Raw genomic sequence first — 16,530 nt, 5'->3', positions numbered from 1 at the left:
AGGCTTGGCGAGTTGCCATAGTCTGGCAGTGTGAAAGTGCTACTCACTCAATATTGTTTCAATGCACTCCACAGGAGATTCCCTATTCATTTATAACCATCTCTCTCTCCCTCTCTATCTAACAGCTAACTCAGGGTCCCTGCAGGGCCCCCAGACCCCCCAGTCGTCAGGCAGCAGCTCCATGGCAGAGATGTCAGGTGACCTGAAACCCCCCACCCCAGCCTCAACCCCCCAGGGCCAGGTCACCCCCATCCCAGCCAGCAGGTATGCCATGACCCATCATTCAGGCACTCTCACTGCTTCATATCATGTTAGCAACTTAACCCCTAATTATAGTGAAGGTTGGGAGTGAAGTGAGTATACATACTGTACCTCAGTATCTCAGTACGTATGTGAAATTGTCTAGGTCCTTAACTTTTTACTTCCTGTCCCTCTGTCTCCAGGAACAGTGTGGTCAGTGTGCAGGACCCGTTCTCTGAGGTGAGCGACCCGGTCTTCCAGAAGCGTAACTCCCTCCCCCCGGGGGGCCCTGGGGGACTGTACCAGCAGGGGGTCAACATGCCCCCTGACGTGATGATGAGGATGCAGTACGAGAAGGACCCCTTCGCTGGCATGAGGAAGGGTGAGTAGACCCAGGCACTGGCACAGACTTACCACTGTGCCGTACACAGCAATACGCTGATGAGATGTACAAACATGGCAGATGCAGACCTTTGTCCTGTGACTGGAATATAAAGGCTGTTTTTCACATGAGATTTGCCTTTATGACATTTATGAGTCCCTCTGTTGTCTTAGAGTGTCTCTTGTCCCAACTTCATCTTTGTTTTTTTCCCACCTACATTTCCACCCGTCTTTCCGAGCAACACCCGTTTTTACCTACTCATTATCTGGTCTCTCATCTTTGAGACCCGGGGATGGTTAGAGTTTGAAAGCTGGCATCTGAAAAAAAGTTGTGAGTGAATGACAAAGCTTGGTTAGCATCACAGCACATTGCGGGGTCTCCTGATCGTGCTGATGATTATTAGTAGGAGACTAGTGCCACCTAGTGGATGATCCATTACACCAGCAACACTATACACTGTGTTTCCAGCATTCTATCCATTCATACTGTGTTCATCTGGTCTCTCTCCACAGTGGCAGGAGGGGATTCCTACATGCCAGGCCAGATGCCCAGCGGTGGCATGCAGGAGATGTATGGCAGGCCTCCATCAGGCATGGGCCAGCGTTCCCAGTACCCATACGGACCAGGCTACGACAGGAGGTAAGCATAGGGGCACTAGACACCTGAACTGATCAGCCATAGATTAGAAACCAATGTTGCCTGGTTTATGTTTTCATGCAAACTGACGGCTTGTCTGTCTGTCTTTCAGACCAGACCATGTGATAGGGATGGAGGGGAGCATGGGCACCCCCGGGAGCCAGAGCAACATGGGACCTTCCAACAGCGAGGGCAGCATATACTCTCCCAACAGATACCCCTCCCAGCTTAGGTGAGGAGCACGTCTTCAAAATGGAACTGAAGAAATGATATTTCTTACAGAGGGAAGTTCCCTCTCTTTTTATAATTGAATGATCACTTCCTTCTGTTATTTCCTATAGACATGAGGGTTACGGGCAGCAGTACCCTGGCATGTCATATGGAATGCACCCCTCAGGGATGTACCCACAACAACAGGTGAGAGACAGACACTAAGGAGCTCATTGATCTGGCCTCATGATGCAGGTGTAGCAGAGTATAGTTGAATAATTGGTTTAGTATTGAATAAAAGCATCACCTTGATATCTTCTGCTTCTCCACAGGGTTTCAAGCGCCCCATGGAGGGCATGTACGGCCCCCCAGGCAAGAGGCACGAGGGGGAGATGTACGGCCCCCCAGGCAAGAGGCACGAGGGGGAGATGTACGGCCCCCCAGGCAAGAGGCACGAGGGGGAGATGTACGGCCCCCCAGGCAAGAGGCACGAGGGGGAGATGTACGGCCCCCCAGGCAAGAGGCATGAGGGGGAGATGTACGGCCCCCCAGGCAAGAGGCATGAGGGGGAGATGTATGCCATGCAGTACGGCAGCCAGCAGCCTGACATGTACAACCAGTACAGCACTGGTTATTCTGGTCCTGAGAGGAGGCCCATGCAGGGCCAGTTCCCTTACCCCTCCCCCTACAGCCGAGAGCGCATGCAGGCCTCTGGCCAGGGGCAGCACCCCCAGCAACCCATGGGTCCCCAGATGATGGCCGGGGGGCCACCCTCCAACAACGGAGTAGAAGGACCCCAGGGGCCCAACATGTGGCCCTCTAGGACAGACATGGGTTATCCCTACTCTAACAGACAGGGGGCACCCTCCCAGGTACCGTCATACGGTCCTTTGGGGAGAGGAGAGGATATGGAGGGCCGACCCATCCAAGATGGTCAGTGGCTCGGGCACGGAGGCCATCGCCAGTCCTCCTACATGTCAGGTGGTATGACACCTATGTCCTCTCGCCAGCCTCCCTCTGCCTACCAGACCTCCCCCTCCATGGCCAACCACCTGCCCCGAGCACCCAGCCCCGGCTCCTTCCAGCGCTCCATGGAGGCACGGATGTCCCCCAACAAAGCTGCCTATATGGGCTCCATGAAGATGCCGTGCAAACCGGGCATGCCCATGCCAGGGCAGGGTAGTGGGCACCCAGGCCAGGTCCCACCTAACCTGCGGAGAGACCTCAACTACCCTCTAGGATCTGTAGAGGCCACCATGCCCCTTCTCAAGCCCCGCCGCAAAATGACCTCAAAGGACACTGGTAAGAGATTACCAAGTCCTTTTATTTGCTGTCATTGTCAAACCAGCACTGTTATTATCTTGATATCTGTGACAGGTATTACAATCCTGTCTCCTCTAACCCCTGTCCTCTCCACAGGAACCCCAGAGGCGTGGCGAGTGATGATGTCTCTGAAGTCAGGTCTGCTGGGTGAGAGTACGTGGGCCCTGGACACCGTCAACATCCTGCTGTATGATGACAGCACTGTGGCCTCCTTCACCCTCGCACAGGTAACTGGAGACACTCTTTACTCTTCTCTTATTGTTGTTCTCAATCGATCCAGGACTGAGCCTTGAAGACAGTCTGAAAGGATTTACGTTTAGTAATGCTTGACAGTTCTCCACCCCAAAACAAACCAACACATCTTTATCAGATTACACTGTAAATATTAAGGGACGCTAAAGTGCTTTAAAACCAAAGCCCTAATGTAATGTGTTATTTTGTTGTGTCTGCAGTTGCCTGGCTTCCTGGAGCTGATAGTGGAGTACTTCAGACGCTGTGTGATGGAGATCTTTGGCATCCTGGAGGAGTATGAGATAGGGACCATCGGCCAGAAGACTCTGCTGGGGCCTGAAGCCTGTAACCATAGAGATGAGCTGACCTCTGAACCTGAGATGGACTGTGAGGCCAGCCAACCAGAGCCTGAGTCTGAACAGGAGGTGGAGAGGGGGGAGGTAGAGAAGGGGGAAGTAGAAAATGGGGAGGACAAACCTGCTGACATCACAGAGAAAATTACAGTGGAACTGATGTCACCCCCCAGTGCAACGGTACCAGCCCCTGAGGGAACGAAGGAGGAATCTGAAGCCGAAGTGAAGGTAAAGAAGGAAGAGGGGGAGAAAGAACAGGAGGGAGAGAAAGGGAAAGAAGAAGGAGAAAAGCCCACAGAGAGTAAGAAAGTCCCAGCTGAAAGTAAGGAAGACTATCCTAATCAGTCAGAGCCAAGGCCACAACAGGCCAGCAAGTACGACAAGTTTCCCATTAAGATCCTGCACAAAGAGGACCTGATTGAGGACATGACGGAGCGGCTGGCTCACGTGACAGAGTTCACTAGTGGACTGCTCCACTGGCAGGTAGGCGGGGGGGATTCCACGGCCCACATCCAGACCCACTTTGAGGGCAGGGGAGAGCAGCCTGACAGGACGGAGGGAGAGAGAGACGAATGTGCTATTCTGAATAAAGAACAGGAGACTGACTCGAGGACAGAGGAGAAGGGGAATCGTATCACCGCCACCATCGATGACATACTGTGTGCCCGGCTCGAGGCTCTGTCAGAGGGCCACCCCACCCACTCTGCCCCCACCTACCCATTCAGGCTGCACCAGGGTGGGGGCCACAAGCACATCACCCTGCTGGAGGACGAGCCCCGCTGTTTGAACGAGGCTCCCCTCTCAGCAGCTTCTCCTTGGCAGGACTCCCTGGCCAAGCGCTGCCTCTGTGTGTCCAACATCCTCCGCAGCCTCTCCTTCATCCCTGGGAACGACTCAGACATGTCCCGTCACCCAGGCCTGGTACTGATCCTGGGCAGACTGCTGCTGCTCCACCACCAGCACCCAGAGAGGAAGAGGACGTCCCCTAGCTACCAGAGAGAGGAGGTGCAGGAGCGGGGCCTGGCCTGCAGTAAGGATGAGTGGTGGTGGGACTGTCTCACTGTACTCAGGGAGGACACCTTGGTCACCCTGGCTAACATCTCTGGCCAGCTGGACCTTTCCCTCTACCCAGAGACCATCTGCCTGCCCATCCTGGATGGCCTACTCCACTGGATGGTGTGTCCCTCTGCCGAGGCCCAGGACCCCTTCCCCTCGGCCGCCCCCCACTCCCCCCTAACCCCCCAGAGACTGGTGCTGGAGTGCCTGTGCAAGCTGAGCATCCAGGACAACAACGTGGACCTGCTACTGGCCACGCCACCGTTCAGCCGCCAGGAGAAGCTGTATGCCACCTTGGTGCGATACGTGGGTCAGCGTAAGAACCAGGTTTATCGCGAAATGGCTGTGGCCACCCTCTCCAACCTGGCACAGGGGGACTCCACGTCGGCACGCGCCATCGCAGTACAGAAAAGCAGCGTGGGTAACCTGATGGGCTTCCTGGAGGATGGGGTGAGCATGGCCCAGTACCAACAGAACCCCCACAGCCTGCTGCACATGGCCCACCACCCCCCCATGGAGCCCCCCAGTGTTAACATGATGTGTCGGGCTGCAAAGGCTCTGCTGGCTATGGCCAAGGTAGAGGAGAACAGGCCAGAGTTTGTCTTGTATGAGGGCAGACTCCTGGACATCTCCATCTCCTCTGTGCTCAACCCGGGGGTAGCCAGCATTGTATGTGAAGTACTCTTTCAGTTTGTTAAAAAATTATGACAGGAGGATAGACAGGCCCGGAGCCAAGAGATGGACAGAGAGACGATAAGATGAAAACGTTATTCTGTGGTTTTATAGTTTTATTTAAATTAAATGGAAGAAAGTTTATATATATATATATATATATATATAAACTTTCTTCCATTTAATAAAAAAAATAAATAAAAAAAAATATATATAGCTCCTCTGCCCCAATTAACACTTTGGTTTTGGGATTTGAAAGATGATTTTAATACAAATATTTAATACCTGCTGTTGTTTAAATGTTGTATATTGTTTGAAGACTTTTGTTTGTACTTTTGTTTTGTTTAATCAAAGCTGGTGCCAGATTTTGGAGAGGATTCTTTCATTTAATTTTTCTCTTTTAAATGTTTTGGAATTTTATAAATGTTTAAATCTGTATGTATCATATATGGTTTGTTTTGTTAACGAAGCACAGATTTATTTAAATTGTGAGAGATATTGCACATAGAACTTTCCTTGCCACACAAAAAAAGGAACATTGATTTTTACACAAACATGTAAATGTTTCCATCGCTGGAGAAATTGTGCAATAGGACTAGTGCAAGTTGTCTGTTGAGGGCAACTAAAAGATGTGAATCTTTTTTTAAACACTTGCAATATGTGATTTTGACCATGGGTAGGCAGTGTTGCATCAGCCAATCAAAAACATTTAAAATATTGTCCTAATTTTAACTGTCAAACGTTTGACTTGCTTCATTGTTGTCAATCATTACTACTACATCCGGGAGTCAATTTTGACAAAGGAACAGTATCTTAAGCACTTACATTTGTTTGATTTCCTTTTTAAACCCATGTTGGCGCTATGTATGTGTGTATATATATATACATATACATATACACACACACACACACACACACACACACACACACACACACACACACACACACACACACACACACACACACACACACACACACACACACACACACACACACACACACACACACACACTTATATACATTGGACACTACTTCACTCTTTTTTTCAGTTTTGGTTGATTCTTTACATTCACTATCCAAAATAGTGTTATTACAAAGTGATGGAAGTCTCTGACTATTACAACAACTACTTTTGTTATTGGTAAGATGTGTTATTGTCGTTATACATATTTTGTTATTGGGGTCAAATATTTGAACAGAGGTTGTGTCGGTCTCTGTATGTATAAAGTTCCTGTTCTACGCATTGTAATATAGCTTCAAGCTGATCAAAACAATATTTGGTAATGAAATGTGGAAATGCCAGGGTCAGGGATAACTAGCTGAGGTTACAGAAGACTTGTGAACATATTTATTTTCTTTTATGTCCTTCATTCATGTAAATTGACATATTTTTAAGCCAATGTAGTTCAAAAATAAAACTCAGAAAAGAACCCACAACACACACAAGGTCTGACAACCCTTTTTTCCCCCTTCTTACTCAATGACTACCTTTGATTAATAACACATCTTTATACTCTGTGTTCCCACGTGTTATGAATAAAAGGTACGCTGACTATTGCTAAGCGCCGGGAGAGTTGCAATTGTGTTCAGACAATCTTAGGATAATAAAACATACATCAACAACTTACCATTAGAGTTTCTCAAATTGAAAACACAGAGAGAAATATAACAATCACTGCTGTTCTTCTGAAGCCCACCTGTAAAGCAACACTGCAATCTGGCCTAACCTCATCATTTGAATGGTCTACACACTCCCCAGCCACAATCACAGCCACGAGAAATGGGATGAAATGAAGTGAAGGGTCATAGAGGTAGGACTGCTCTACGTGTTTCAGGCCACGTTCTCCGTATATCCAGTATGCCTCCTCTAACTCAGGAATATTGTGACTGAGGACAAGGCTCCTGACTTCACCTCCATCATTCCTTGTGGACAACATCACTGATATGTGTAGGGATCAGGTAAGCAAAACAGCCTGTACTTTGGACTTGTTCAATCTGATAGCACCCCTTACTACATATTGGATCTATTCACTCCAGTTTACCGTGCAGATAAGTCCGAATTGGACAGAGAAAATCTGTTTTTCGAGCTCAAATTTGTTGCTCAAATAAAGCACCTAGATCTTTTTCAGAATTCAGAATTTGCCCTCTGGATGATGTTTGATGATCTTCTGTCTTCCTCTGACAGATAAAACATATTTTAAACTGCCTTAATAACAGCCTTCCACTTCCGGTCTTTAGACTGACACGGACGGCAAGACACAGTCTTATGAGACGTCTTCGTCTCATTTTAGGTTTGATTTCAAAGGGGATTGTTACAAGGATTCTTCGGCGAGCGAAACTCGAGAAGCAGATAAGCACCCACGGTATATTCGTTGTATAGTTGTGCCTGTGAGGTACTTCGTGTGCCTCAAACGTCCTTCCAATTCTCTAACTACCTGTCCTTTGGCAGTCTGTGTTGATTGATAGTGAGCAGATAGTCGTATTTGAATGAAACACTATGATTCAAAGCCCCATTTAGGATACCTTAGTTCAGAATGTAGAGCAGGGTTACAAAGATGCCAGAACATGGGTAGCTGTTCTGTAAATGTATTTTATTTGAGCTGTTTTCTTTCACTCAGGGCCCACCACAGCAGCAGGCCTCCCACATACTGCTTCTGAGTGGCTTAGTCACAGCTCTGACAGCCAGGCTAGAAGTGGTGCCAGAGTTGCTGCTGGTCTGGCGGGCTCCCTCCCACCTCTTACCAATACTGGAGACGGGTGAATGAGTGTTGGGTGAAGGGAGTGTCTGACACTTTCAACATAACACAACGTGTCTGTGTGCACGTGTGTGTGAACATTTGCATGTGTGTGGCTGTTGAATAGCTTGTGGGGATAATCAGTCTATGAAATATAGATTCTTTGTATATTTAGTTGACTGAATGTGTGTCCGAGCCCCAGTTCATGCAACGATCACTCTATCATCACATCCTCCCCTATTGATTATGTTTCACAACTCTGATACTGAATGGACTTGGTTGTGTCACCGACCATCCTCTTGTAAAGACAATCTTCCCTGAGAAGATGTCCATATTGGCACGATGTGGGCCCAATGCAGTCTAAAATATTGGCTCCATCTAGGCTGCCGATGCGCCTTATTTATGAAATTTTGAATTCAATGCATGAATTGCATAATTTTCAAGCCTTAAAAGGTATTTAGGGAACGTGATACATTGTATCAGAAAGACAACCACGTTTTTACAATCATAAATATATATTTTAAAAGAGAGGCTGTTTGTCATATGTCAAATGTACTTATTTAAGTGTTTTTAAAGACTTCATCATTGATAGTGTACAATATTTTTTTTAAATTGGGCTTCACAAAACAGAACCCTTGAACTGGACTGACACTGAGTAATGGTTGCACACAAAATAACTGTGTACAAACCATATCCCCATATATTAAAATGTCCCTGCCTCTAGCTGGGTTTGGTGTGGGCTAGCCTGTGTTGGGCTAGTTTAAGCTAGCCCGTGTTAGGCTGATGTGGGATTGGTGTGGGCAGGCCTGTGTTGGACTTGTGTGCTAGCCTGTGTTGGGCTGGTGTGTGTTTGCCCAGTGTTGGGTTGATGTGCGATTAGTGTAAGTTAGCCTGTGCTGGGCTAGCCCATGTTAGGCTAGTGTGGGCTTGGTATGGGATAGCCCGTGCCCACCGAATACCCACGTGGGGCCAATGAGGTCATGTTTGCTGGGTTATCCTGCCCTTAGTAATGTGTAACAGAAAATGTCCCTGGACAAAGGCCCAGCTACATTCTGAATCAGCCCCATTTTGTTCTTAGACCGTAAGAAAGAGATACCATATCGAGTCATTTTCGAAGACAAATCAAGCTTCATCCACATGCCAGGACTTGCTGTGACTCCAGGATTTAAAGTCTGAACTCTTGGATTAAGGGTCAATAGAAAGCATTGAAAACATCCATCATTCGGCACAGATTAGGTTAAGTGTGAAAGTGCATGCAACAGCTTTATCCACTACGTCAGTCTCATCATATACAATTAATATGATGTAATCCACTACTATGAAAGCATTTTGGATTACAGCATCCATATGCTGTTAGATTGGAAATATGTTTTATGGCAATACCTCCTGAGACTGCTGCTCAATAGCCTGGTCGATGATGACAAGGATGATTCTGGCCCAGTGGGAGTGAGATTTGTGGAGAGAATAGATCCTTGTGTTCTTGCTGATCCATATGTGTTGTCAGGTTGGGGACCGTTGAGTCGGTGAAAGTAACACAAAGTGGATTTGTGATGATTTATTGTTTCTTCCATCCAGAGAGAGCGGGCGCTCCGGACCATGCAACTCGGGACAAGAACTGTGATTTGCTTTGCTTGCCGGAGCAGGGCGCCGTTGAAAAGAGTGATATTAAGTGTCAGCTGAAATAAAAGTTTTCTGGTGTCTGTGACGCCCACCGTTTGGTTAGATACAGGCCCGATGGAGAGCATGGTGAAACAGAGAAGACATTGTCTGTCCTGCTGAGTTGTTGATGCAGAGTCTCTGCCCAACAAGGTCACGTTTTGATTTTGAAGTTAGGACGTGTTAGTTATCCCATGAGCGCTTTTGATCCGAAAATACTACAGTGTTATAGGTTCCAAGCTTATGGTCGTGTTGGAGCCGTAGGTAGGAGGGAGATTCCTAGATGTGTGCAGTGTACAGGAGGACATGAGACGAAGGAATGAGTAGTATCGGTGGAGAATGTTGTATGTGTAAGCTGTGAGGGTGCCCATGAGGCTGGAGAACTGAGGTGTGCGGTGAGAGAGAGGCAGGTTGAGGTTGCCAGGGTCAGAGTAGTACAGAAAGTGTTGTATGCTGAAGCAGTGAAGAGAGTGTAAGAGGAAGATGGGTGCAGGGTGAGGGATCCTGAGAGGATTCCTGTGAGTAGTCAGAGACCAATAGAGAGGGATGGGAATAATACGTGCTTCAGTAAATTGGGTTTCTTAGCATTCATAGCCATGGTTGTCAACTGTACTGCAGAAATGGAATGTAAGTCACAGAAAATAGAGGTTGTGGTGGCAGCTGCAGAGAAGTACTTGGGCTTGTGAGGTTTTACTGCAGAAGATTTGCAGTGGGCGTTAAGTGGTAGTGTTCTGTCCTCGCAGACCGTGACTGGCCTCACACTTCAGTACAGTAGGTGGTGGTGTATGCACCTAAAAGTTGAATGTGATCCTCCAACCCAATCTCGAAGAAGAAGGGATCATAGCTTTCCCCTGGATTCACCTGGTCACCTCCACTGACATTTTTTAAAATGTAACCTTTATTTAACTAGGCAAGTCAGTTAAGAACAAATTCTTATTTACAATGATGGCCTACACCGGCCAAACCAGGACGACGCTGGGACAATTGTGGGCCGCCCTATGGGACTCCCAATCATGGCCGGTTGTGATACAACCTGGATTCAAACCAGGGTGTCTGTAGTGAAGCCTCTAGCACTGAGATTCAGTACCTTAGACAGCTGCGCCACTTGGGAGCTCTGTAGGTAGGGGTTGAAGTAGAAGTGACTAGGCAATCCAGACCATGCAACTAGGGACAAGAACTGTGATTTGCTTTGCTCACAGGAGTGGCGCAGATCCCGAGTGGCGCAGCGGTCTAAGCCACTGCCTCACTGTGCTAGAGGTGTCACTACAGACCCTGGTTCGATCCACAACCAGCTGTGATCGGGAGTCCCATGGGGCAGTGCACAATTGGCCCAACGTCATCAGGGTCTGGGGAGGGTTTGGCCGGGGCAGGCTGTCATTGTAAATAAGAATTTGTTCTTAACTGACTTCAATAGTCAGGTAAAAAAATAAAAAAATAAGGATATATAATTAACACAGTAGGTGTGTGTGTTGGAGTGTCAGTGTGGTATGTGTGGGTAGAGTGGGTACAAATGTGTGGGTACAAATATCTAATAAAGGGGGTCAATGTAAATAGTCTGGGTAGCAAATTGATTAACGGTCTTATGGCTTGGGAGTATAAGCTGTTCAGGACCCTTTTGGTTGCTGTGCGGTAGCACAGATAACAGTCTATGACTTGGGTGACTGGAGTCTTTAACAATTTTTTGCGTTTTCCTCTGACACTGCCTGTTATAGAGGTCCTGGATGGCAGGGAGTTCGGCCCCAGTAATGTATGGGGCTGTACGCACTACCCTCTGTTGGGCCTTGCGGTTGGATGCCGAGCAGTTGCCATACCAAGCTGTAATGCAGCCTGTCAATGGTGCAGCTGTTGAACTTTTTGAAGATCTGAGGCATACAGAATGATACATTGGCTATGTGTAACACTGAGAGTCGATTGAACTTTTCTATTCTCAGAACCCCTTTAAAATGCTTTTAAAAGTCACTCTTTTGCACACAAAGATTGTCACGATAAGCAGGTTCCTGAGAAACTGGTTCCTGTGCTCTCTCTGAGTCTATTTCTCATTGAAATACACTTCAGAGGCAGTAGCCTAGTGGTTAGGGCGTTGGGCAAAAAACTGAAATGTTGCAAGATCGACTCCCCGACCTCACAAGGTATAAATCTGTCGTTCTGCCCCTGAACAAGGCAGTTAACCCACTGTTTCTAGGTCATCATTGTAAATGAGAGTTTGTTCTTAACTGACTTGCCTGGTTAAACAAAGGCAAAATAAAAAAAATCCTCACCACTAATAGACCTGTTGATAATATACAGTGCATTTGAAAGTATTTTACATTTTGTTACCTTACAGCCTTCTTCTAAAAAAAATGTTTCTTATTTTTTCCCTCATCAATCTACACAGAATACCCCATAATGAAAAAAGCATACAAATATTTTTATACAGTGGCTTGTGAAAGTATTCACCCCCTTGGCATTTTTCTTATTTTGTTGCCTTACAACCTGGAATTAAAATGAATTTTTGGGGAGGGTGGATCAGCTTTTTAGAGGGTGATATCAGCTTAATATTGCGGAAAGAATGTTGCTTCCAATGTAATTGTCTGCATCATTTCCAATCCCCCATAATTTTGGGGTAAATATACACTGCTCAAAAAAATTAAGGGAACACTTAAACAACACAATGTAACTCCAAGTCAATCACACTTCTGTGAAATCAAACTGTCCACTTAGGAAGCAACACTGATTGACAATACATTTCACATGCTGTTGTGCAAATGGAATAGACAACAGGTGGAAATTATAGGCAATTAACAAGACACCCCCAATAAAGGAGTGGTTCTGCAGGTGATAACCACAGACCACTTCTCAGTTCCTATGCTGGCTGATGTTTTGGTCACTTTTGAATGCTGGAGGTGCTTTCACTCTAGTGGTAGCATGAGACGGAGTCTACAACCCACACAAGTGGCTCAGGTAGTGCAGCTCATCCAGGATGACACATCAATGCGAGCTGTTGCAAGAAGGTTTGCTGTGTCTGTCAGCGTAGTGTCCAGAGCATGGAGGCACTACCAGGAGACAGGCCAGTACATCAGGAGACGTGGAGGAGGCCGTAGGAGGGCAACAACCCAACAGCAGGACCGCTAACCCTGCCTTTGTGCAATGAGGAGCAGGAGGAGCACTGCCAGAGCCCTGCAAAATGACCTCCAGCAGGCCACAAATGTGCATGTGTCTGCTCAAATGGTCAGAAACAGACTCCATGAGGGTGGTATGAGGGCCCGACATCCACAGGTAGGGGTTGTGCTTACAGCCGAACACCGTGCAGAACGTTTGGCATTTGCCAGAGAACACCAAGATTGGCAAATTCGCCACTGGCGCCCTGTGCTCTTCACAGATGAAAGCAGGTTCACACTGAGCACATGTGACAGACGTGACAGAGTCTGGAGACGCCGTGGAGAACGTTCTGCTGCCTGCAACATCCTCCAGCATGACCGGTTTGGCGGTGGGTCGGTCATGGTGTGGGGTGGCATTTCTTTGGGGGGGCCGCACAGCCCTCCATGTGCTCGCCAGAGGTAGCCTGACTGCCATTAGGTACCGAGATGAGATCCTCAGTCCCCTTGTGAGACCATATGCTGGTGCGGTTGGCCCTGGGTTCCTCCTAATGCAAGACAATGCTAGACCTCATGTGGCTGGAGTGTGTCAGCAGTTCCTGCAAGAGGAAGGCATTGATGCTATGGACTGGCCCGCCCGTTCCCCAGACCTGAATCCAATTGAGCACATCTGGGACATCATGTCTCACTCCATCCACCAATGCCACGTTGCACCACAGACTGTCCAGGAGTTGGCGGATGCTTTAGTCCAGGTCTGGGAGGAGATCCCTCAGGAGACCATCCGCCACCTAATCAGGAGCATGCCCAGGCGTTGTAGGGAGGTCATACAGGCACGTGGAGGCCACACACACTACTGAGCCTCATTTTGACTTGTTTTAAGGACATTACATCAAAGTTGGATCAGCCCGTAGTGTGGTTTTCCACTTTAATTTTGAGTGTGACTCCAAATCCAGACCTCCATGGGTTGATAAATTTGATTTCCATTGATCATTTTTGTGTGATTTTGTTGTCAGTACATTCGACTATGTAAAGAAAAAAGTATTTAATAAGAATATTTCATTCATTCAAATCTAGGATGTGTTATTTTAGTGTTCCCTTTATTTTTTTGAGCAGTGTATATATCCATACACACATGCATATACAGTGCCTTGCGAAAGTATTCGGCCCCCTTGAACTTTGCGTCCTTTTGCCACATTTCAGGCTTCAAACATAAAGATATAAAACTGTATTTTTTGGTGAAGAATCAACAACAAGTGGGACACAATCATGAAGTGGAACGACATTTATTGAATATTTCAAACTTTTTTAACAAATCAAAAACTGAAAAATTGGGCGTGCAAAATTATTCAGCCCCCTTAAGTTAATACTTTGTAGCGCCACCTTTTGCTGTGATTACAGCTGTAAGTCGCTTGGGGTATGTCTCTATCAGTTTTGCACATCGAGAGACTGAATTGTTTTCCCATTCCTCCTTGCAAAACAGCTCGAGCTCAGTGAGGTTGGATGGAGAGCATTTGTGAACAGCAGTTTTCAGTTCTTTCCACAGATTCTCGATTGGATTCAGGTCTGGACTTTGACTTGGCCATTCTAACACCTGGATATGTTTATTTTTGAACCATTCCATTGTAGATTTTGCTTTATGTTTTGGATCATTGTCTTGTTGGAAGACAAATCTCCGTCCCAGTCTCAGGTCTTTTGCAGACTCCATCAGGTTTTCTTCCAGAATGGTCCTGTATTTGGCTCCATCCATCTTCCCATCAATTTTAACCATCTTCCCTGTCCCTGCTGAAGAAAAGCAGGCCCAAACCATGATGCTGCCACCACCATGTTTGACAGTGGGGATGGTGTGTTCAGCTGTGTTGCTTTTACGCCAAACATAACATTTTGCATTGTTGCCAAAAAGTTCAATTTTGGTTTCATCTGACCAGAGCACCTTCTTCCACATGTTTGGTGTGTCTCCCAGGTGGCTTGTGGCAAACTTTAAACAAAACTTTTTATGGATATCTTTAAGAAATGGCTTTCTTCTTGCCACTCTTCCATAAAGGCCAGATTTGTGCAATATACGACTGATTGTTGTCCTATGGACAGAGTCTCCCACCTCAGCTGTAGATCTCTGCAGTTCATCCAGAGTGATCATGGGCCTCTTGGCTGCATCTCTGATCAGTCTTCTCCTTGTATGAGCTGAAAGTTTAGAGGGACGGCCAGGTCTTGGTAGATTTGCAGTGGTCTGATAGTCCTTCCATTTCAATATTATCGCTTGCACAGTGCTCCTTGGGATGTTTAAAGCTTGGGAAATCTTTTTGTATCCAAATCCGGCTTTAAACTTCTTCACAACAGTATCTCGGACCTGCCTGGTGTGTTCCTTGTTCTTCGTGATGCTCTCTGCGCTTTTAACAGACCTCTGAGACTATCACAGTGCAGGTGCATTTATACGGAGACTTGATTACACACAGGTGGATTGTATTTATCATCATTAGTCATTTAGGTCAACATTGGATCATTCAGAGATCCTCACTGAACTTCTGGAGAGAGTTTGCTGCACTGAAAGTAAAGGAGCTGAATAATTTTGCACGCCCAATTTTTCAGTTTTTGATTTGTTAAAAAAGTTTGAAATATCCAATAAATGTCGTTCCACTTCATGATTGTGTCCCACTTGTTGTTGATTCTTCACAAAAAATACAGTTTTATATCTTTATGTTTGAAGCCTGAAATGTGGCAAAAGGTCGCAAAGTTCAAGGGGGCCGAATACTTTCGCAAGGCACTGTATATACACATATATACATACACATACCTATATAGACATATATACTTTTTTTTTTAAATATACCTTTATTATTATTCCCCGCAAAACCTACCGCCAATGCCCCAATTGAAGTAAACTAATAAACACTTCTGCTTCTACCTTCAATCCATACAGTACATCTTATACACATTCTACAGACACAGTCTACTTTACAATAGTTCTCTCTTGTTTGTTCTTAGTCCTTCCTCTATTTCTGATGTCCATCCAGTTTGATTTCTATTTGTAACTGTGCTATTTCACAAAAGTTCCGAACCTATATACATTTGACAGATCCCGTATGCTTTACATTGTTTATCTTGTTATTAGTCCCACCCTTCAGCTCCATTCAACCCCTCCCATCTGTCTCTCAACATCATCCATTTTGGATTTCTATCATTTGATTGACACAACATGCCTACCAATTTGAAGATGCAAAATATTTTTAATTGTGAAACAAACAGGAAATAAGACAAAAAACAGAAAACTTGAGTGTGCATAATTATTCACCATCCCAAAGTCAATACTTTGTAGAACCACCTTTTGCAGCAATTATAGCTGCAAGTCTCCTGGGGGTATGCTTCTATAAACTTGGCACATCTAGCCACTGGGATTTTTGCCCATTCTTCAAGGCAAAACTGCTCCAGCTCCTTCAAGTTGGATGGGCTCTGCTTGTGTACAGCAATCTTTAAGTCATACCACAGATTCTCAATTGGATTGAGGTCTGGGTTTTGACTAGGCCATTCCAATCAATGTAAATGTTTCCACTTAAACCACTCGAGTGTTGCTTGAGCAGTATGCTTAGGGTCATTGTCCCGCTGGAAGGTGAACCTCCATCCCAGTCTCAAATCTCTGGAAGACTGAAACAGGTTTCCCTCAAGAATTTCCCTGAATTTAGCGCCATCCATCATTCCTTCAATTCTGACCAGTTTCCCAGTCCCTGCCGATGAAAAACATGGTGTTTTCGGGGTGTTGAGAGGTGTTGGGTTTGTGCCAGACATAGCATTTTCCTTGATGGCCATAAAGCTACATTTTAGTCTCATCTGACCAGAGTACATTCTTCCATATGTTTGGGGAGTCTCCCACATGCCTTTTGGAAAACACCAAACGTGTTTGCTTACTTTTTTCTGGCCACTTCCGTAAAGCCCAGCTCTGTGGAGTGTACGGCTTAAAGTGGTCCTATGGA

At 46.2% G+C, this 16,530-nt stretch overlaps 1 protein-coding gene across 4 annotated transcripts in view; it reads left to right on the top strand.

Moving 5' to 3' along the window:
* LOC110505402 (AT-rich interactive domain-containing protein 1B) overlaps nucleotides 1–6,549 on the top strand; it is a 229,487-nt gene extending 222,938 nt beyond the window's left edge. For all 4 annotated transcript variants that reach the window (XM_036962211.2, XM_021584599.3, XM_090220667.1 and 1 more), the window contains 8 exons: nucleotides 126–264; nucleotides 444–622; nucleotides 1,135–1,261; nucleotides 1,371–1,490; nucleotides 1,600–1,675; nucleotides 1,801–2,770; nucleotides 2,888–3,018; nucleotides 3,244–6,549. In XM_036962211.2, the coding sequence (XP_036818106.2) occupies nucleotides 126–264; nucleotides 444–622; nucleotides 1,135–1,261; nucleotides 1,371–1,490; nucleotides 1,600–1,675; nucleotides 1,801–2,770; nucleotides 2,888–3,018; nucleotides 3,244–5,139 (3,638 nt within the window). In that variant the 3' untranslated portion in view covers nucleotides 5,140–6,549. The remainder of the gene's footprint in view (nucleotides 1–125; nucleotides 265–443; nucleotides 623–1,134; nucleotides 1,262–1,370; nucleotides 1,491–1,599; nucleotides 1,676–1,800; nucleotides 2,771–2,887; nucleotides 3,019–3,243) is intronic.
* The last annotated feature ends 9,981 nt before the right edge of the window (nucleotides 6,550–16,530 follow it).

This window comes from Oncorhynchus mykiss, chromosome 25 (assembly GCF_057628025.1).
Source record: "Oncorhynchus mykiss isolate SJ-2025 chromosome 25, ASM5762802v1, whole genome shotgun sequence".
NCBI classification, from domain to species: domain Eukaryota; kingdom Metazoa; phylum Chordata; class Actinopteri; order Salmoniformes; family Salmonidae; genus Oncorhynchus; species Oncorhynchus mykiss.
Note: the sequence above shows the minus strand (reverse complement) of the source record. Positions and strands in the feature narration are given on the sequence as shown.